The sequence below is a fragment of the Hippocampus zosterae genome, chromosome 20 (assembly GCF_025434085.1).
Source record: "Hippocampus zosterae strain Florida chromosome 20, ASM2543408v3, whole genome shotgun sequence".
Taxonomy (NCBI): Eukaryota; Metazoa; Chordata; class Actinopteri; order Syngnathiformes; family Syngnathidae; genus Hippocampus; species Hippocampus zosterae.
In genome coordinates this window covers 7,451,333-7,472,256 of record NC_067470.1, presented here as the reverse complement: position 1 = coordinate 7,472,256, position 20,924 = coordinate 7,451,333, and the positions used below count along the sequence as shown (strand labels likewise).

Sequence of the window (20,924 nt, the reverse complement as noted above, 5' to 3'; positions counted from 1 at the left end):
TGATTGGATGCTATGTCGAGTCAGGAAAGTGCAACGTAAGTATGAACCGTCAATATACGTTGGAAGACAAGAAGCTAAAATTTACCTGACATTACAACATCAGTTCAGCTTAAAGAATCTTTGATGGTCCTCATGATTTTGGGATGTCATGAGAAATTTTGAATTTGTGTTCTCGACAAATGTACGTTTAATATGTGTATTTTTTTTCTTTTTTACGTTAAGGATTGCCAATCTTGAAATTTTCTTTCCACCTTCATTCATCACCCCCCCCCCCCGACCCAAGCTAGAGTCTAAAGACGCATGAAAAGTTTCTATTTTGCTTCTATCATTCTGCAGATTGGAAACTAAAACCAAAAGTCGTTCTTATGTCCCGTAAGCGGGGGGTTGTGGTGTGTCAACTCTTTGGCGGTGTGCGGTATTCGTCACTCTTCAAACATATTATAATTTATAGAAAGACATTTTTAAACGTATTGTTTAACCCTTTCATGCACCCTGTAACCTAATAACACGAGAAGCTGTCCACTGTAATAACCACTGTCACTTAAATAACTTTTATTTTTTATTTTTTCGCCATCAATAATTGTGTGGCTATCATATAACTTCCAATTTTCTTCTTGCTGTCGAATATGCTGCCTCGCTTCCTCAGCGCTGCCCGGCATGTTGTGATGCAACATTGTACGACACCGAAGGTACGTGACTCAAAATTGGAACTTGTGCGCGTACCGTAAAACCCGTCAAATAACACTTGCTTAAATAAGCGCCACCATATAGCAAGCTCTTCTTTTTTTTCTTGGCCGCTGTGTGTTTCCCCCCTTCGTGCTGCCTCCACGGCTAGCTTCCTGTAACTAACGAGGCTCGCTGACTCACACGGCGTCTCAGAACAAAAGATTGTGAAAGATGGTGTGATTTTCCCAAGGTTAAAAAGCACAAGGTGTTCTCACTGGGGGTGTGTGTGGGGGGGGGGGGGGGCTGACACTCGGCTCATTCATGAGAATGAAGCCAACACCCTGGCAACACACTTGTTGAAGGAACACACTCGCTTATTGACGACCGTTACTTCGTGTGACGTCACGTTTGCAATGCAGCCTTTGAAAAATCGATCATATTTTATTGTTATATAGTGTGTGTGTGTGTGTTCAGGTTTCCTTGTGGATTTGTAGGTGAAACGTGATTCTTATTAAACTATAGTACCGCTTGGAGTTTTTTTTAATCTTCCTGTCGCGTATCGTTTCTGTCTTAGTCACGATTGGTCCCGTAAAAGTGATGTTTATTGCCCCACTGTACGTTCTTTCCACAAAGTGGGTCAACAGGGGGTTGGCGGAGGCGGAGGCGGAGGCGGAGGCGGAGGCGGAGGGAATCCTTAGTATAAAAAGTCAAAAGGCGTCTTTGCACTCCGCACGTGAGCAACTACACTCCCTACACATGATGGTGAGCGTTTTGATTGATCTTTTTCAACGAAGGTACGCATTGAAATTAACGTATCGTCGAACCTTTTCAACAATCAGTCCTCGTCTTGTGATAATAATATCTATATTTTAAGGATTTAATTTTTTTAATCAATTTTGAGTATTGCCGAAAAAAAGTCTTTTTTTTTCTTTCCAGAAAATAGTCAGGCAGAATCCTCGCATCTCCAAAAGCAACGGCCAACTCCCGTTGCAGCCATTTTCAACACGTTTTCGAAAACATGGAATTTGTCCCCCCAAAAAAATGTAGACTCACGTGGGCACTGTGGACAAATACGGGAAAAAAAGTTTTAAAAACCATTCAAAGTCAAAATTTCCCTCAAAATACAGAAAATGACCATTAAAAAATTCTAAGATTAGCCAGTTGTCAGAAAATACTTGAATGTTGTCATTGCTAAAATAAAATCGTATTTTATATTTCTTTTATAAATATTCTTAAAAACAAATGTTGCATATACAATATTTAGTTCGTTTCCAAACATCAAAATGTGTGTGATGTCATAAAACAGCCGGGCTGATAATGTAAGATGCGTTTTTTTCCTGTTTTTACCGGAACGCATCTCAAAAAGAACTTCCAAGAGTGTGAAAAAAAAAGGAAGTCCAAAACGCGGACGTGACTTCATCACGTCCCGTAAAGCTTCGCGTTTTCAACGCTTAGGTCTATAGATTTTCTTTATGAATCGTTTTTTCTTCTTTCGAGCCAGGACGCCAGCATGCGAGAGCAGATTTTCATTCTGGAGAGGCAACGGCGAGAGGTGAGCAAAAAAAAACAAACAATGTGTAGCTTGTGAAGCAGAATGTGACTCAGTCATAACACAAGCCTATTCTCTGGGTTCCTAGGAAGAAAAATAGTTTGTGAGGGAAACGTATTTTTTACAGATGAATTGTAATTGTAATGTGTACATTAACCCTTTGAGCCACAGTTTTAATTACAGTGGACAGCTTATCATGTTATCAGGTTTACAGGGTGCATGAAAGGGGTCAATGAATTATTTTCTTTTTTTTTTTTGCCTCAGCTGCTGACCATCAATGAGAAATGGGCCAGAGAGTACAACACCATGGTGGCATTCTACCAAAACAAGGTTAATAGAAGTGACTGTACTGTACTATGATAGCAATATGAAGTCTTTCAATTGAATTTCTACATTGAATTGTCCCCCAAATTTTATTTCCTTTTTTTTTTAAATAAAAGCTGTTAGAATGTGTTAAATCTATTTGTTATTTTATTTTATTTTTTACTATTTAAAGAATGGTTAAATAATCTTTGGACATTGAAGGAAAGCAAACATTTTCATGGTGATTTTTGACAGCTTCTGAGTCTCCAGGCTTCACAACGAAACCACAGCGATGTTCAACAAGAGAAACGCCAACCAAAAACTCAGGTAAGTGCAGTCAGAAACTCCAAATATTTCACCAAATATATGTTTGTAGTGATTTATTATTTATTAGCGTTACGGTCGACCCTCGCTATATTTTTATTGTATTTATATCACATTTTAGACTGTAAATTCAGAACTCCACACAGCAGTGACGGAAGCCAAAGACCTGCGGGCGCAGAACAGCGTTCTTACCAGAAGGGGGCAGCATCAACAAGAGGAGATCAACCGGCTCAATAAAGTCAGTCCAAAATTGAGTCTCCCAAAACATTTTTTTCCTTTAATTTATTTGTATAAGTGGCGATTTGAATCATGGGTGCTTTGTTTACGTCCAAAGGCTCTAGAGGAGCGACTCCATCCTGTTCAGACCCTCGAGGAAAGCAGCGGACCTCCAGACGACCTCTGGAAACATCAGGTTAGCTATCGTCGACGGAATACTGCGTATACTGCATATATACTGTATGTATGTGTGTGTGTATGTATCTTCACGTGTACGTGTCCTTGTCCAGGCGGAAGTCTTCAAGGAGGACTTCCTGAAGGAGCGAGGGGACAGAGAGATGCTCCATCACAAATACGGCGAGCTGCAGAAAAAACTGAGCAAAGTCCAAGATGAGCTGCACTTTATTAAATCACAGGTATACATATTTTACGGCAACATTTCCACCATTTATTCAGCCATTTTACGTAAAAGCAGTCATTTCAGGAAAATTCAAGGACTGTTTTTGAGGCATTTAAACGCCTCAAAAACAATTATTTTGTCTTAATTATAACATGTTTCCTGACAATGAATGACTATTTTGTTTAGGCCAGTTGGACCCGCATCTTGCAGCCCGTGGTGGACTGCAATTGCAAGTGGGCCGAGCAGCGCAACGCCCGCGTCCATAAGAAATAGACCCATGTGTGAAGACAGGACGCCTCGCTGCAAATCATTGGCCTCAGAGTCCCGAGTCACGTCTTCGGAATCGGATTTGGCCTAAATGAATTTCTGTGCCCAACTGTCTGAAGGACATGCAATGACGACAGCAAGGCAGGAAGCAGAGCAATTTGGGGAAAATCTCTGGCGTCCTCTAGAGGCGTTTAATGTGAATTGCATTTTTTTAAACCTTCAAATGTAGCACTGACCGAACATGCACGTGTTAGCAGTTTATTTGTACAATGTGTCAATAACACAATTTATAACCTTTTCACTGCCCTCAAACAGAAATAAAGATATTTTCTTTCTACCTCACAACAAATCTTGTGCATTAGCGTCATTCTTTCTCTGCGGACAATATTTATTTGTATGTTTGTTGTATGGAAGGCAATTTCCGCCATAAAAACCAATTAAATCGGTCCATTTCCTTTATTGTTTTGTTATTATTGTTGTGGGTGCGACAAGCGACAATAAGTGGTAACTTTCCAGCCAATCAGATAAAGCGCTTTACAGGTGTTTACTTACGCAGCCAATCAAATTTAACGTTACAGTACTTTGCGGAGTACGTATGCGTCGGTTAGCTAGCAGGTCAATTGTGCTAACTTAACACATTACGTTGGCCAAACGAACACATCCCAACACCAAGGCATAGTTAAAAAAAAACATGGTTCTTTAATGGAATGGTTGTAGGAGTACGTATGTGCGAATCGACGAAAGTGACGTCAAACTGAGAGAATCTTTTTTTCTGTCAAATGACAACACGTGTTTCTGAGGAACTAAAGGGACGTCTAACATCTTGTGGATATTTGTGCTATCCATTTAAAGCAGCCAGAGCGAATTGTGAAAACGCTTTCAGTGTTAAAGAAATGACTCAAAGCGGCACCCGGACATCATTTTGAAGTGGTACATTTGGAGCGTCCGATGTGGATTAAAGTCCAAGAAAGAAGCAGACGGAACCACCAATCCGGATGGACAAAGTGTCTAACCACTTGGAGAAGTGAGGACGGCCAGGAAAAATAAGGTAAAATGGGCATTCGTCATTACATGCTTAGATTCTGAATAGTAGGAAATTTCCACTATTTTCTGTTGGCACTCTGACTATAAAAGCGGTGCAATTATATTTTTCGAGACAAAGCATACAAGTGTGATACTGGTGCTACTCACAGTGGTCCACAGAATTCTCAAGGGTTTGTGTGTATGCTCAGACGCTTGTAAAATTAAGGGGAATGTTACTAGATGGACTGCTATGAAACAAACTGCTTACCAAAGCATTCATGGACTTTATTGGCACAATTTGAGCAGCAAAGTGTTTGTGTACTTCAATGTGATAGTCCTTTAATTGCGTGATGATTGTCACAAGCACGGTGATTGTATTAAGTGTACTGTACAGGAGCGCTTTTTTTTTTTGCACCATAAATAGTCCCGTTGGATTTCGAAGGATGCTCATTCCAAAACAGAATAATTTACAAAAGTGTCCTATAGTAAGCTGTTGCACAAATGTGATGTTTATGAACAAGGTGGCCCCTGAAGTGTAGACACAAGGGACACCCTTACTGGACACGAGTGGGAAAAAATGAAATTGCAGTGACCACACAATAGGTATAACGTGCACACAAAATGTTGGGTTTAACAAGTCTGTCAAGTTTACGCCTGAAGTCCAAGCACAAAAAAAAAAAATGACAATAGGTCACTCATATCTCAAGGCACCACTTGCTTCTCTTTTGTACAGATAAATATGTTAAATACATTCTGCGAGGCTGCGTTCAGTCACGTAGCAGGAGTTTGTCAATAGAAGGCGGGATTGGTGTGCTCAATGACGCATTTACGGCAGTGGCGTCGCACGAAGCGCAGCGCCTCCGGCGACACCTCGCACTCCTGCACGTTGAGCAGCTGCAGCTGGCAGCAGTTGGCGGCCAGTGCCTGCAGGCCGCGCCCCGTCACGCTCTCGCACGCCCGCAGGCTGACGCGGCGCAGACCGCCACAGTACAGGGCGAGTTGCTCCAACCCGGCGTCCGACACCAGCGGGCACTTGCCGACGTCCAGGGATTTGAGTTTGGGGCAGCTGCGCGCCAAATGCCCCAGCCCGTGGTCCGTTAGCCCCTCGCAACCGCGGGCGTTCAGGTAACGCAGCTTGGGGCAGTAGCGCGCCACGTAGCGCACCCCCACGTCAGTGATGCGCGCGCAGTGGGCCACGCTCAGGTAGCGCAGGCAGCCCTCCAAGCGGGCCACCTCGCGCAGTCCGAAGTCGCCCACCAGGCGGCAGTCGCTCAGGCTGAGCTCTCGGATGGACGGGCAGTGCAGGGCCAGGTGGCGGAGCGCCTCGTCGCTCAGCCGCGTGCAGCGCCGCAGGTAGAGGTGCGTCAGGCGGGGGCAGTGTGTGGCGATGATGCGCAGGCCTTCGTCCTCCAGGCAGAAGCAGTCGGTCATGTCCAGGTAGTGGATGGAAATCTGCTGGCCGTGCAGTGGGGACAGCTGCAGCGACGCCTCCTCTGTGAGGCTGATGCATGTCACCTTGGAGCAGCCTGTAGGGGGTGCAAATGAGACAATGCTCAATTGTGTTGTTTTTTTTTACACGGGTGCATTGGTGGGACCTGACTAAGCAAAGTGCCAACAGCTATTGCTGCCTGGCAAGGTTCGATGTGTGCGAACATAGTGTGGCTTTCGACACAGAGTGCCAAGACCAACACACTTGTAAAAACACACTTTGGAACGCGAAACTAGTATTTAAAACTAAGTGTTTTAAAACGCAACTTTTGACGCCCATTTTAAATGTGTTGGAATAAAAATGTAAAAAATTAACGGAAAAGTGCGGAATACAATAGGAAAGGGGTGTCAAACTCATTTTAGTAATGGGCCAATTTGTCATGTCAACAGTATTTATAGAGCACTTTCAAACAGCCATCGCTGCATACAAAGTGCTGTACATGGAGCGATTTAACATACACACTAAACAGTAAGACGAATCGGTAATAATAATTTGTAAAAATGTAATTTTTAAAGTTGTAAAAATAATTTGGAGTTACATCTTCCCTCGGAGGGCCGGTATGACAGTGAAAGCGCAAAATGATTACTTGTACGCAACAAATTCATAGATTACAAATTATGAAAACAGTCAAGTCAATTCTAATAGCTTGTTCAATTATTGTTCAAGGATAACAAAATTATTGCAACAATCTCAACGTGATTTATTACACATGGCAATTTGACATTTCGGTACAGATTTTAGCAAGTCGACGCACATGATTTGCTTTCGCGGGCCACATAAAATGACCTGGCGGGCCAGATTTGGCCCTGGGGCCTTGAGTTTGACACCGGTGCAATAGCACCACAGAAGGTGAAAATAATGTGGAATTACGATCAAGGCGGACATTTTCGGATAGCTCGCAATAAGACGCTTGCGCGGGTGTACCTAACGAATCGTCCGATGAGCGTCGGGACTACCTGAGAGGTCGAGGTGCTCCAAGTTGGGGCACTGCGACACCACTTCGAACACGGCCTCGTTGGAGACGTTGTAGCAGCCGGCCACTTCCAGGCGGCGCAGTTCGGGGCAGCACTGGGCCAGCACGTGCAGCCCGCGGTCGGTGAGCCGCTTGCAGCCGCTCACCACCACCGTCTCCAGGGTGAGGCACACGTTGGGCGTGTCCTGGCACAGCCGGTGGGTCAGCACCCGCACGGCGCGGTCGGCGTGCAGCAGCTCGCCGGCGAGCCGCACGCTGCGCCACAGCCGCGGGTCCCACGCCAGGTTGTACCAGCGGCGGCACACGCGGGCGCAGCGGCACAGCTGGTTGGTGGGAAGGTGCGAAAAGATCTGCAGCAGGACGCCGTCGGGGAGGAGCTCGGCGGGGGAGTGGCCCCTGGAGACGCGGGCGTGGGTGCGGGCGCCCGGCTGAGGGTGGACCACGGCCACCGTCTCTGAAGCGGCGGCCGACGAGGACGACGAGGTGGAGTTGGTGTCATGGCCGTTGCTGGACAGCGCCGGGGAGGACAGAGACGACGACTTGAGGCCCGGACTGGGTGTGCTCAGAGTCCTCGTGCTGGAGTCCAAACCTGAACCGCAGAGACCACGTGGAGACGACGAAACCGATCATCAACATTGTTTGGATATTCAACACAAGAGTAGACAAAGCCTTCCGCGGGTGGGAAATTTCCTTGTGTGTTTTCAAACACTCGACCACCAAAAGCTGATTGGGATTTGAGCGATTAAGTCATCAGAGACCCGACGGCGTTGCGGGCCTCCGGGTTGTACGCCGCGTGTCAGCGTCCGCCTGACGGATGGACGCCACGCTGGCCCTAATGTGGATTTGTGTGTCGGTACTGTCAGCGGGACAGCGACATACTTCTTGCCAGATCGCTATTCCAGACCCGGACTCCATCTCGGCGTCTGATGACATCCGCAGACTCTTCTGGAACAAGTTACCTGATTCGAGGCTACCTTTGAAAACACATTTTAAAAAAAAGATCTCCGCTGAGCTTTAAATCTCATGTCCAAGTGTTGGCAAAGTGTGCTCTGATCACTTTTATACGGATTCTTAGAAAATGGGCAAAGTCGACCAAGAAGGTGTAACATTTGCTCAGGCAAGTCCAAGTCCTAGTCCTTGAGAGTCTCCCTCCAGCCTGTTTTACATGTCTACCATGATCAGCTCATTAGGGAGCTCTGATAAACCTGACGATGAATCGGGTGAGGGTGGGGGGGGGGGGGGGTGTTCAATCAGCCTGCCATGCATGCTTTGGGAATTTGGGAGTAAACCGGGAGTACCCGAAGAAAACCCACGCAAGCCCGGGGAGAACATGTAAACTCCACATAGGGAGGCCGGAGCTGGAATTGAACCCGCGCACTGCGAGGTCAACGCGCTAACCACTGGCCCACCGGGCCGCCCAAGTCATCCCAATGTCCTTTTAATAAGATCCGTCGCTACTTATCCGCATGTCAATGAAAGCCGACGGCAAGACGAAAAGCCCCAAATGGGATGAACAGACGAGCAAAGTTTTCACAAGACGGTTTTCGTTTTTTTTGGTCTCCATAACGACGACTGATGAGGAACATGTGATGCGGCCGAGAGGACGTTGACTTCATTCAGGAATAAACTCGCTGGAATCCGCGCGCGGGGCTGTCGTAGCGTTGCAAAAAAAAAAAAGTGTGTTGACGCACATGCTGGACCGCTCAACGTGCAGCAGGAAATCGGAGGAGAACGAGTCAAACATCTGGTCTTTACCTTGGACGCGGAAGCGGGCGGGCGGGCGGCGGCGGTGGAATGAAAAGGGCCGCTTGGCGTGCTTTCTCAATGTGCGTGAAGCCACACGAAGGCATGCTCGGGTTGGGGAGGAGGGGACGTGGGGGTGGGGGGGAGAGAAGCTGGAACCATTTGCCCACTCAAATCGGATCTGCGGCGTCGCGCGAGGCAGCAGGAGTCGATTAGCGTCAAGTTTGCCGCCGCTTGGCAGCGCCATCTGGATGGCTCTTTGATACACTCGGGGGTCTTGTGTAAATCAATCCGGGGGGGGGGGGGGTGATCGCTGAAGAAGTGCAGCAGGAAATTTGGATTTTTAACCCCTTCGGAACTGTTCATTTTCTGGCTACGCAAAGTCCCAGATCAATTTGGAGTTGTCGATGCTAATTGCTAATTGTAAGCGACAGATCTTTTTTCAAATTCCTAAAAATACTTTGCGGCACCTCTCGATAAGATACACATTTAAAAACCTTCTTTTGAGTGAATTTTGGGATCACAACCGAATCAAATTTCAAGGTGGGGGGGGATTGCATTGACGTAATTTTATTTCGGTGAAATGTCTAAAAAAAATGGCGACGAATGAAGAAGATGGTCGGGATTGTTTGCGGTTGTCATAAAAGACGTGAGAGGAAAAGGAAGGAAGCTAAGTTGGCAGGCTCGCTTGCAGATTTTAGCAGAGACGGAGACAAGTGCACAGGCAGTGGGACTGCAAAGCCAAACTACAGGGATTCTTTTCAGGCCCGGCCAGCGGAGTCAAGTAGACGGAGCTGCCAGGTGGGAAGTTTTCGGCTCTCTTGTTTAAAAAAAAAAAAAAAAAAAAGGACTTGGAGCAACTCGCGGAGGGGGGTCAAGCTTCGATCAAGGAAGAAATCGTTTCACTTTGCCGGAGATCCACCCGGGATTTGACTGACAATTGCGAACATCTTGGACCATAAGAGCGAGAAAATAAAACAAGCTAAACTCCCGTTAGTCCGTACAACTCGACTCCAAAAAAGAAAAAAAAAATTATCTAATAAAATCTCATCACAAACAAATCGCTACTCAATTCTTAAACTTCAACCGGGTTATCTGTGATCTTTTTCCCAAAACTGTATCGCCGTGTGTTGTCAAGTCAGCCAGTTTTCCTTTTCAGCCTGCCCTTCAAAATAAAACTTCCATTCCGACAGGAAGGTTGGAGAAAAATAAAAATGTCCAAGAGGATAGCAAAGCGAGCAGGGAAAAACCGCTGTACCATGTACAAGGCGGTTCGCGCGATAACCGGCGTGACTCATTTTCAACCCATGTGTGAAAATGAGGCGCCGATTTCTGTCAAAACAAACATTCGGCGAAGGTTGGGAAAGAAAACATGCAGCGGGGACCCCTGGCATGCAAAACAAACCCCTACGGCCTGCCTTGGATTTTAATTGAATACGTGGAAGTCCATGTTAGCATGCAGTGCGTGCGGCCGCGCTATCAGCAAAGCCTTCACGACAGGAAGCGCTTAGGTCACCGCACAAGTCGGAGGACAATAGGCGCCGCTGAATGCCGGCGCTCGGACAGGAAGCGGACCTGGTTCTTGCTTCGCGCAACCCCCACATCCCCTGACCTTCACCCGGGCCACAATTCTCACACTCGTTCAACCCCCAACCAAAAGAAGAAGTCAAAAAAGAGCTTTGTAACGTTTGCGACGTCACCAACCGTGTCCTCGCTCGAAAAAAATAATGTCAAGAGCTCTACGGCATCAAAAAAATATAACCTCCTCCGTCGGAGGTAATGACACGCTAGCACTTTGCTCCTCGGCACCGCCGCGCCTAATTACAAACCCCACGGCGGTTCTGGTGGGGCTGTAAAAAGATTTAATATGCATTCAACTCGTAAACATTTGGGAGCCCTGTTTGGGGAAATGCGTGTTAAGCTAATTACAAGATGTAGCTTCTGTCACGTCATCAAGCCCGGGAGGTGTCAATCAATCGCGACAAGGGCTGAAACTGCCCTGACGACGAGAACAAATGTCTCCCAGTTGGTCCTTAACACAGGTTGCGTGCCGAGTGTTAAATAGTACATTAGCCTATTTTCACGACTATAGGGCGCACGGAAAAATGTGAAATTTCCTCCAAAATGGACGCCTCATCTCGTTATAAAACCTGTGAATGTTGCTAGGTGACTTCCACGAGCGCTTGACTATCTGTTCTTACGCAGACATGTTCATTTCAGATACAGAAGATGAGGACCTGGATGGATTTGTGGAGGAGGATTGAGCCCAAAAAGTCATGTGAGTACAATGTTAAGTCCTCCCAAGTACCCCCGAACTCAGTTTTGCTTTCGTTGCCTTTTTAAAAACATGGGCAAGCCTCCCTGCGTGCTAATGTCATTTTTATAGCCTCCCTGCATGCTAATGTCATTTTTAAGCTAGCATACATTTTAAAACATGGGTTAGAATCCCTGCATGCTAGCTTATTTTTTTTAAGCTAGCCTACATTTTACCATGCCTTTGTCCAATGATACAGTGTATGTACTAAATACAGAAATAGCACCCGCAACCGACACTGCGCCTTTTAATATGGTGCGCCGTATGGTCGTGTAAATACGGAATTTAAGATGGGGGGTGGGGGGGGGGGGTCTTAACAGTCCGTTTAGCTTGTGCGTAGCAGCCAAAACAACGCAGGTGCTCCACAGACCAAATCTGAAAAGAGACCGGCGAGAATTACAGTCAGAGGTGCCTTTCCCAGCTCCCCTCTTGTCACTGACGTGAAAAATGGGACTACAAAACACCAAGGCCGCCTCTTCTTCAACAAGACTTAGTGCTACTCCTCCTCTTTCACAAAAACAACTTCTCTCCTCTTCTGTTTTTCCTTGCTTCTTCCTTCTTTGCTCTGACTTCTCCAGTGGAAGCGAGCAAAGCTGATGGGAGAAAATCTTGAGAGGCCCGGGGGGGTTGGGGAGCGGGGGGTGGGGGGGGGGGGTGTAACGTTGGGTTTCATTTCTTTCTGCGTTCTCTGGACACCAACTTTCCAAAAACGTTTTCGAAGCAAATTCTCGGAATGATGGGCATAATAATTTTGTGGCTTCAAATCAAGAGAATGGAGTCGACATCACGATTCCTTCTTAAGCATTTGGTAACTCAAATTCAAATTGACAGTACAGTCAATCCCCGTTTATTGCAAGCGGGACAGGTTCCAGAACCATTCAAAATAAATGAATAGAAAGACCAAATAAAATCCTTTTGAAATGGTTTTATCCCGGTCCTTCAACCACATTAAAAAAATCGTAAATCTTTTTTTTTTTTAGTACTCATTGTGCCTGTTCTCACTCCTTCCCTGGCAAGTGATTTCAAATGAACCATGGGCACGACAGTTCTTACCAAATTACAAGAAAAAGGAGGAAGCGGATGATGCGGAAGTCGCACCAAAATGAACGTTCTAACCAAACACCTGGCGACAGCCGTCCTTCGGTAACAGCCACTTCATCGACGCTGACGCCTCTGTGACAATTTGGCCGCACAGCTGCGAGCCCAGCGGAACACATGCGAACGCGCATTAAGTTCCACTCCACAAAGACGCATTTGTCACGCTCGGAGGCTCAACATGGAGGCAGATGCGGACCTCCTGGTGAAACCGCGAAAAGTCGCATTTCCATAGTCTTTGGTCCCAAACGCCTTCCCATCCAGGGATTTTTTTTCGATCGTATATCGCTCAATCAAAGGGTGATCATAGAGACCTTTCAATGGTGGAAACATAAATGACCAAATAGTACTCCTAGGGGAACACCATCTTACCATTTATCGTACCCTCAAAGGTAAGAACACAACTGAATTTTTGAGACCAAGTAAAGGTACAAACCATTACCTCGAATCCCGATGAGAAGCTTTTTCGGGTCCATTAGCAACCCAATGTGAACTCCAACTCGCTCAAAAATTTAGGGGACCACAGTACTGTGTGGGCGACATACTGTGCGATCCGCACGCATGTGCGTCTACTCTCGGAACACTGTGTGTATGTTCTTAACAAGGGGGGGAGTGAGGAGGGTGGGAGGGGGCGACTGCGGCAGCGGTGGTTGCAGACCATGTAATTACTGCCACTTAGCGTGGAGAACAAAATAACACTTTCAGTCATAACTCAAGAGGGGAACGGTGCTCCTGAATCTTTCGCTAAATGGTTGATGGACTGGAATCTCCCCGTGGACACATCCACAAGTACGGCGAAACCCCCGTTTCTCGTGGGCTATACGTACCCGACCATCCCTTGATAGGTGACCATCAGCAAAATGCTATCGCTCGGTAAGTGGGAACCATCTGGTCCTGCGGGGTACCGATGGGGTCCTTGTAGGGGGGCTGTTGAGTGCCCGCGAGTGGCCCCTGATTTAACGACTTATTAACACACAAACTGTATTGAGCAGTGTGGGGGTGGGCAGTTTATTTTGCAGTCTCATACTGCTGCCGCCTATATCAACGTGACATCGTTCTGAATTAAGGACGCTAAGTTAAAAAAAACGAACTAATTAATCCCGTCGACTTAGACGGTGCCAGTGTTAGCATCTAGCTAGCCGCTAAGGGCGCATCCCAAACGCCGGCAAGAGCTGACGGACTACTTAATGACTTAATAGGCAAAAGTGATTCCGCGTGTGTTTGCTGAGAGGCCGACGCAGTTGCAGTTAATTCCAAAATATTTCATAGCTGCAGCCCTATTTCATATTGATACTGACCCGTGGAGGACGGGCCGCAAATGGCCCCCGGACCATAGGTTGGGTTGCACTCTCTTCACTGAAGCTATCGTGCATGTTTTTGGCAATGTGGGAGGAAGCCGGAGTACCCTGAGAAAGCAGTGACCGTTCCGTGTTTGTGATATTTTCCTTGAGTTACCATTCCCGTGTCCGTTTACAAAGTCAGTATTGCGATTGAAGTCCTCGGACTAACAAATTCCTGCGAGTGTGTGTTTGAATGAGGGTCATCCCAGGAACACCTGGGTTCCTCTTCCCAAAATAGGCAGCGCCAAACGTGGATGAGGAGGAAAGAGAGGGCCGGTGGGAGGAGGTATAGAAGAAGAAGCAGAAGAAGGAGGGGAGCGGGGTTTAATGAGCACCAGATGCTTTACCTTCGCTGGGAGTCGCATTCTTGGGAGCTTTGGTGGGCGTGTGATCGGTGCTGGAACTTATGTCAGACGAGATGCTGGAGCTCCCTTTGCCTGTCGGAGGAAACAGAGCAGAGTGACAGCTTGAGGATGACAAACCACTTTCTGGTCTTGTCATGTCCGCCTGCTTGTTTTATCGCTTTTGTGACACCTATGTCACGTCGGCTTGGCTTTCTACTCGCGGCCAAATTTGATACTTGGAAGCAGAAAACAAACCGGTTGAATGCCTTTCAGCCATCCTCAAGATCAATCAATGTGTTCAAAAAAAAAAAAAGATGATTGTGGTACTTTTTAGCTCACGCAGTCCTTCTACCAGATGGAAGTGCTTCACATCACGTCCTTTGGAATTTACAGCTCGGAGCCGCAACCAAGTTGAATGACTTTGTCATTGTACTTTGTCATTGTGAAGTCAAAAAAATCATGTCAAAATTTACACTACACTCATAGCGGGCACACCCCCTTGAATACTATGGCGGAATATTCACCCCCCCCCCAGTAAAAAAAAAAAGGTCATGTCATGTTTGCCAACAGCTTAGCATAAGGCTAGAAAACGGAAGCACAGCGAAGAAGTGGCGTGGAATTAGAAATTTGTACTCGGCATGTACGTTTACCAAAAAAAAAAATCTAATCCATAACACTTAAATGTTATATTACCATTCCATGACAAATTCGTCACTCACGCTATGAACGTGGCTGCCGTGGCTAACGTCGGCTTGTTTACTCTGCTAATGCTAGTACAGTCTTGCTAGTTATTTTGGCTAATTTTGTGAAAGCTGGATATTCATTCTCCGTGACAATTTATCACGACTGTGCACTTTCTGTCCGTACATTATGACTTCTTAAATGGGGAATGTCTTTTTTTTTTAGTTTGTTTGTTTTTTCTAACAGGAGTAGTTGTACTTCTTTTGCCACCTCTTTTGAGCTTAGCTTGTATTGTGCTGCTTTAGCCCAAGCTCTTCAAACGCGTGGACGAGGAGACTTTGTCCACCGCGCAGACTGCAGACTCCCTGTCTGTCTGTCAGCTTGTTGTTTATGGGATTTCATTCCTCTGGCGGGATCATAAATGCAGCCCTGTGGCTTTCCCGACACGGAGTACGTGCCTCTCTGCCGGCACGACAGGCTGGTGACGTTCGGCCCCAGGACCGGGCCCTGAAAGCAAAGCGATGCTCCCAAGGGGCGCGCCGGTTGGACTGCAAATTTGGGCTTTCTGTTGGTGGTACCAAGTCAGCTGAGGCCTGTTGATTGTTGCCCGTAAACTAAACCCGAGGAAAGAAAATGTGCCTCCCAACGCTCGATGATGAAAGCAAGAAGACAAAAAAAGGTGTTGAGATGAACTGCCTCTCGCAGTGACATCACAGGACAAGGAACATGTTGCCTGCCGCACTTGAGTCCAGCTGCGACTCAAATAGGCACGGCCACCCCCCCCCCCCTTTTTTTTTTTGTGGTCACATCCAGGCAGAAATGATGCAACCAGAGAAAACTTTTTCTAATATTTTCGCCCAGTATGACTTTTCTCCGCCCTGCAGCGAGGAGCTCTGCTCGGAGCTTGTGGCTTTGCGGATTCGTGACAAAACCGATTGTTGAGCGTGTGTCGTTTCGTTGTCGAAGGAGGGAGGGGGCCGGGAGAAAAGTTGCTTTTAGCTCACAAAAGACGGTACACCACTCAGACTTTGGTGCTCTCATTAAAAAAAAATTAAAAAATAAATGTGAGAGGGGTGTGTACTCACTTTCACGAGATATTGTATGTGTAGCGCGTTCCGGTGTAGCAGAGCCGTTGACAAGGATGATTAATTGCCGAGTCGCACTTGAGAACAGATGTGGACAGTCAGCTTCGGAGCCCTTAAAGTGTTATGATGATAACGAGAACTCATTCCTTCCTTCGCCCGTCACTCATGACATTAGTCATTTTGATGTCGGACAACGGTAAATGTCACACACATTTAATAACAGGATTACACTAAAACACAAAAAGTACCGGTTGCTAATTTCCTTTAGCCTTTCTATGGTGTTTCACATTATAGGTTAGCATTAAGCTAGCAGACTTTTTTTTTTTTGGTGTGTGTGTGTGTCAGTTGCACAGTAAACTTCAACAAGCGACATTCAGCTTTCTATGACATGGTGACGTCATCTCTCCGAAAGTTATCTTGAAGGAGTCGCAGTTTTTAAGTGGAAATATCCCAAATGGGGACACCAGGTCTGACATCATCATGGCTGGCGTCCATCCCCTGTACTCCTTTTGCCGCCGCTTTGGTAAGGCGGCCCATTTTTAGACTGCAGGCGAGGCTGCCAAACTGAGAGCTGCGCACGGGTTTACACTTGTTGACACGTGCTTTGATGGATTGCTCTCTGTGGCTTTTCGGATTTTTAAACTCACGAAGCGAGCATCGGCTCATAAACGGGTCATGTCGTAACTGGACTTGGCGGGGATCGAGTCCAGTTTTGGGCGACTCTCCGGGCCGGGCCAGTTCCTTGGGAACACTGTGTGGCCGCGCTGTTATTTTAAACATCACAACTTCCAATCTTTTTCTCCGCCGATATTGACTTAGGACGGGATCACGCTGGAATGTTATTTATCCAAATATTTTGGCTGGGCGGACAGAAATAACGCGGCTCGACATTTTGGGGGAAGTGAGTCTACGTTTGGAAGATTAGGCCTTTGAGATAATAACGTGGAGGTGAGGCTGACATTTCAGGTTGGGAGATTGTATCGCTGTTGTGGAATGGGAGTCTGGTATTGGAGTTATCACAAAATCCACGCTTACAAAAAAAAAAAAACAGTTTCGAGTCGCTCCCTAGATTTGGGCTGCATTCCATTTAGGTGAAGCACTTTCCCTCTGTTTATCTGCACGTTGGAGAAAATTCTCTCGGGTCATCTTAAGTCGCACGAAACGGCATCATTCCCCGACCACAAGAACTGATTTGTGGAAAAGTTGATAAGATCAGCACAGCTTTTGAGTTGAGGATAAAGATTAGGGGGGTGAATCGACACATTATACAGGAGAGAAATGCCAACCCGTTGGAAGTTGGACAAGTTTAGTAAGCTGATGCTCGAATGAAAAAAAAAATGATTGATGATGTTCGAATTATGGTAGAAACAGAGAAGGTGTCATTGAATAGCGAACAGCATGTAAAAAAAAAAAAAAGCCACCAACGTTCAGTTTGAGCCTTGCAATGAGTCAGCGTCGCTCATGGTGTGTTTCTAAGTCGTGTGGCTGGAAATAATTACTTTGACTTCAAAAACCCTTCCTCAGTCTTGTTTTTGTCGTTTTATAGTTTCAGGTGAAATGAAAGCAAAAAAATATATATTGGCGCCAAAGTGACTGGGATTGACAAACGGATTGAAGCAAGCATGCAACCCGAGAGTCTTCATTTCCTGAAAGTGATGTTATACAATTGTCGTTCATTTCCTTCCAGCAAAAGAGCATGAACGGGCAACTAAGAATTTTTTTTTTAAGTGTGTTTTAGTCAAATTTGAACCAACCTCTGCTAACTCTGCACATTTAGAGACCCGACCACTGCCTGCGTAGGGATGAAAGTCTCACTTTGCCAGACTGAATTCCTCTGGTGTTTTGTTGTTTTGCATGTGGCATTCAAACGATAGCGGCGAGTAAAGAAATGTCAGGAATTGTTTTCTCATGAGTCACTCGTGCCCTTTGAACCCGCCCTCTGCCATGTTCAGGTTGGTTCAAGAAGCAGTTGTTTGAATTGTTGGGATGACTGAAGGATGCTAATTGCTGTTAGCCCATCTAAGGCATTTTGCACGGCATGTTAGCATAAAGCTAACAGAGTAACTTTTGCAACCTTGACACTTGACTTTTAATGCTTGAAAAGCCTTTCTTGAAACTGAAATGGGACGTCCGCCCAATTAATTGGTGTCGATTGTACTTTGAGTTCCTTACATTTATTTTTATGCTAGATTTTTTTTAATTTTAATTTTTATCCATAGATGCTTAAGTGCCAAAAACGTCTTTTTTTTTTTTTTTTGCTTTAAAACGGACTCGGCCACTTTACGATGAGAGACATTGAAATGTGTATTCAGGACACGGCAAAAGGCACATAAAATCAATTTTGCCGTGGTGTTGTATTAAATGGCTAAAGCGTGTTCGCCTTTTTCCCTTGAGGGTGACATTGAAATGTGTCTGTCAGTGTACCGTTGACTTGGTTTTAATAGGGCAATTTGCATTGCAGTCGAGTTGTATTCTCTTTTACGAGAATGAAAGGTGTTTTTATGTGGCTGTCAGAGGGAAAAATATGCCCAGAAGAATATTCCTTTGCAGTAAGGTACTATGCCTGCTTCGTTGGTGTAACTACACATTAAGTTTCATTTTAGTCATTTCGGGCGTACGCACACACACACACACACGCACACACACAGGAAAGTATTCTTCAAGTTGTTGGCGCAACTTGGGAGCAACTCACCCTCGCTTCCATACAGTTTTCCGTTGTTGGAACCCATTTGAGAGGACACATAGTCGAGCACCCAAAACTCGAGCGTTGATTTTTAAAAAATCCAAATAGTTAATCCAGATGTGGACGCGAGAAGGACGCCTCACGGCCCGGCCTTCAGCCTCTTCTTCTTCCTCCTCTTCTTCTTCTTCTCCTTCTCCTCCTCCTTCTTCCAGCGGTGCACGGCGCGTCTACATCCTCCCTCCTCCTTTTCGCTCCTCGCGTTCCCCGTTTCTGCGCATGCGCACTAGCCTCGACGACAGAACACTGGGCAGGAACAAAAAAAAAGTTCTGTAGGTGTCCTAAATGGTAAGCAGCTGTTGTCGTCCGCCTTACCCGATAATAACGTCCAGGACGTCGTGCACGCGCATGAGGTCCGACTCCGCGGCGTGTACGAGCCTCGCGTCGTCTGGATTTAAAGGGACCGCAGCGCGCAAAAACCGCCCGAGTGCGAGTCTGCAAACAATGAGGCGAACATCATAATTTGAAGGACTGCGGCAAGAGAGTGGTCATTTGAATATAAAAAATGCGGTTATAAATAGATGTTTGTTGCGAGTCACAAAGTGAAATGTGATTTGAGGGGTAAATCCTGCAGATGGCGCTGTGGGGCGGAGCCAACCTTTTCTTAAAAGTTGCTTATTCTAAACAGTAATTGGATAAAATGTTTCACCATGACGTCATGTTTCATTAAATGGCCCAATCTAGACAAACAAAATGTTTTATGTTCTATAGTGTTGACTTCCTCACTTATTGACTTCATTTATTGCAGGTGGTTCTGAAACAAAAGCATCCCCTCGAGGTAAATCGGGTTCACTGCCTTGTCTTCCTTAGTGGTGCCCCCACCGATTATCCTTCACATAAGAATGCCACTGTCATTTGTTGGATTCCCACACCAACACTGGGGAGGTGGGTGGTGTTCGACTATAAGTGGAGAATGGTTTTACCGCACGTTTTGGAATGTTTCTATTAATAGGTGCCGCACAGGTCATTGGATACCTCTGCAGAGGTCTGGTGGTGGGTGACGTAATGAATCCATGCAGACAGCACTATAGACTCATTTTTATCCAGAAACCTTGTGTTTGCATTGGTAGATGAGTAGCAAGGGTGGAATGCTGAGATTATCTTTATAAAGGCTTATTTTTTTTTTTGTGCCAAATGCTCTTACCGTTCCAGTGCTAAGACTGACTCTTAAACGTCACAACAAATAATTAAGAGACATCTGATAATCAAGCCTGGCTCAAAATCAGCCCAATTATCGGTACTGGATGTGCGCACGCTTAACTGTAACCAGCGACCATAGATGTCAATGCAGTCTAATTCTTTATTGAAAATGGAAAATATATGGACTCGAGATGGAGTAAAAGTAGTGTAAGTAGTCAGTCAATGTGGCGAGGTGCCTGCGGGGGCGTTGCGAGTCATGTTGGCAAGCAACTGGGTCGATGACAATGAGCAGCAGTCTTTCATAGGTACGCACGGGGAAGTCGTGGAGTCCTTTTCGGAGTCAGGAGGGGCGGCGGCAGTGAGTTTCATCTTTTCGTACAACGCGTGGAGGCTCAGAGGGATGGACATGCACCTAGAAAAAAAAAAAGTCAAATAGTTTTAGTGCTCAGGTCATAGTCACAAATATATATATTTGCTTCTCTATGTTGAAGTAAAAGGAGGAGCTTCATGTAGTCAACCTCTGTGCTGGAGTTACAAAAAATAAATAAAAATAAAATAATAATAAAGTGGATTCTGAAATTCTGCATTTTTGTCCTCCAAGCAGATACCTCTTCAAGATCCCGGCGACGTACTCATCCAGGGAGGAATCGCCAATCCCAGCTCCGTATAATCTGCATGTAATATTCTGAGAATCTGGAATGCCCACCAGCACTGTCAAGCAGAATATTGTTAGATTAAAGTTCACCTTGTATGCAAAATGATGACTTTAAGATGTGCCTTGATAAAAACCCGCTTACAAATGGCAAGTGAGTCTTTGTCTGGCTGCTGGAATGTCACAGAGAAGTCGGTGTCAGCCGCCGGCCGTACCTCAAAATGGTGATCGCAATCTGAAACTTAACCATAATATGCTTTATAAACCTCTGCCAAGGAGATTTTGCGCCATCCTGCCTACCTGGACCTTGGGACATGCAGCTCTTCAGCAATGTGTTGATGGCGCACTGATGTCGCAGCAACTCCACCAGGCGCGGAACGTGGGCGGCGTGGGTGAAGGGAACGGCGTCCATCGCGATGCCCGCGTGAGAGGCCGCTTCCCACGCCTCTGCTGGGAAGACGTAGGTGTGCGTGACATCGCCAGGAAGAAGCTGTACATACAGACGCATCATACACGGCGACTGAAACCAAGTCGGAGAGATGGAGAGACCATATCACTGGCACGGGCCAAAATTTGGTAA

The 20,924-nt window shown here is 46.1% G+C and overlaps 3 protein-coding genes across 3 annotated transcripts; 1 reads left to right on the top strand and 2 right to left on the bottom strand.

The window, feature by feature from the left end:
- Positions 1–1,313: 1,313 nt before the first annotated feature.
- On the top strand, positions 1,314–4,074 carry LOC127593374 (TNFAIP3-interacting protein 3-like). The gene is made up of 8 exons (XM_052054786.1): positions 1,314–1,428; positions 2,168–2,218; positions 2,480–2,545; positions 2,774–2,845; positions 2,964–3,080; positions 3,177–3,254; positions 3,349–3,474; positions 3,645–4,074. Exons 1-8 carry the CDS (start codon positions 1,423–1,425, stop codon positions 3,729–3,731), a joined length of 603 nt encoding a protein of 200 aa, XP_051910746.1. The 5' UTR covers positions 1,314–1,422; the 3' UTR covers positions 3,732–4,074.
- A 349-nt stretch (positions 4,075–4,423) lies between these two features.
- On the bottom strand, positions 4,424–18,895 carry LOC127593372 (F-box/LRR-repeat protein 7-like). Its single transcript, XM_052054784.1, has 4 exons — positions 18,505–18,895; positions 14,050–14,139; positions 7,194–7,799; positions 4,424–6,274 (listed from the first exon to the last, which is right to left on the bottom strand). The coding sequence occupies exons 1-4, from the start codon at positions 18,539–18,541 to the stop codon at positions 5,538–5,540; spliced, it is 1,470 nt and encodes a 489-aa protein (XP_051910744.1). The 5' UTR covers positions 18,542–18,895; the 3' UTR covers positions 4,424–5,537.
- A 939-nt stretch (positions 18,896–19,834) lies between these two features.
- Positions 19,835–20,867, bottom strand: LOC127593376 (mediator of RNA polymerase II transcription subunit 1-like). The gene is made up of 4 exons (XM_052054790.1): positions 20,645–20,867; positions 20,490–20,585; positions 20,301–20,403; positions 19,835–20,104 (listed from the first exon to the last, which is right to left on the bottom strand). The coding sequence occupies exons 1-4, from the start codon at positions 20,853–20,855 to the stop codon at positions 19,912–19,914; spliced, it is 603 nt and encodes a 200-aa protein (XP_051910750.1). The 5' UTR covers positions 20,856–20,867; the 3' UTR covers positions 19,835–19,911.
- Positions 20,868–20,924: the final 57 nt, after the last annotated feature.

What these genes read in the sequence shown, in the direction of transcription:
- LOC127593372 (XM_052054784.1), bottom strand. Translation starts at nt 18,541, where the DNA reads ATGGGTTCCAACAACGGAAAACTGTATGGAAGCGAGG. An exon ending in AAAACTGTATGGAAGCGAGG is followed by an intron (nt 14,140 to 18,504) that starts GTGAGTTGCTCC and finishes TTCCTCCGACAG; the next exon opens with GCAAAGGGAGCTCCAGCATC. An exon ending in GGAGCACCTCGACCTCTCAG is followed by an intron (nt 6,275 to 7,193) that starts GTAGTCCCGACG and finishes CACCCCCTACAG; the next exon opens with GCTGCTCCAAGGTGACATGC.
- LOC127593374 (XM_052054786.1), top strand. An exon ending in TGGCATTCTACCAAAACAAG is followed by an intron (nt 2,546 to 2,773) that starts GTTAATAGAAGT and finishes GATTTTTGACAG; the next exon opens with CTTCTGAGTCTCCAGGCTTC. An exon ending in TGCACTTTATTAAATCACAG is followed by an intron (nt 3,475 to 3,644) that starts GTATACATATTT and finishes TATTTTGTTTAG; the next exon opens with GCCAGTTGGACCCGCATCTT.
- LOC127593376 (XM_052054790.1), bottom strand. Translation starts at nt 20,855, where the DNA reads ATGATGCGTCTGTATGTACAGCTTCTTCCTGGCGATGTCACGCACACC. An exon ending in CAAAGACTCACTTGCCATTT is followed by an intron (nt 20,404 to 20,489) that starts GTAAGCGGGTTT and finishes TCTGCTTGACAG; the next exon opens with TGCTGGTGGGCATTCCAGAT. An exon ending in GTCGCCGGGATCTTGAAGAG is followed by an intron (nt 20,105 to 20,300) that starts GTATCTGCTTGG and finishes TTTTTTTTCTAG; the next exon opens with GTGCATGTCCATCCCTCTGA.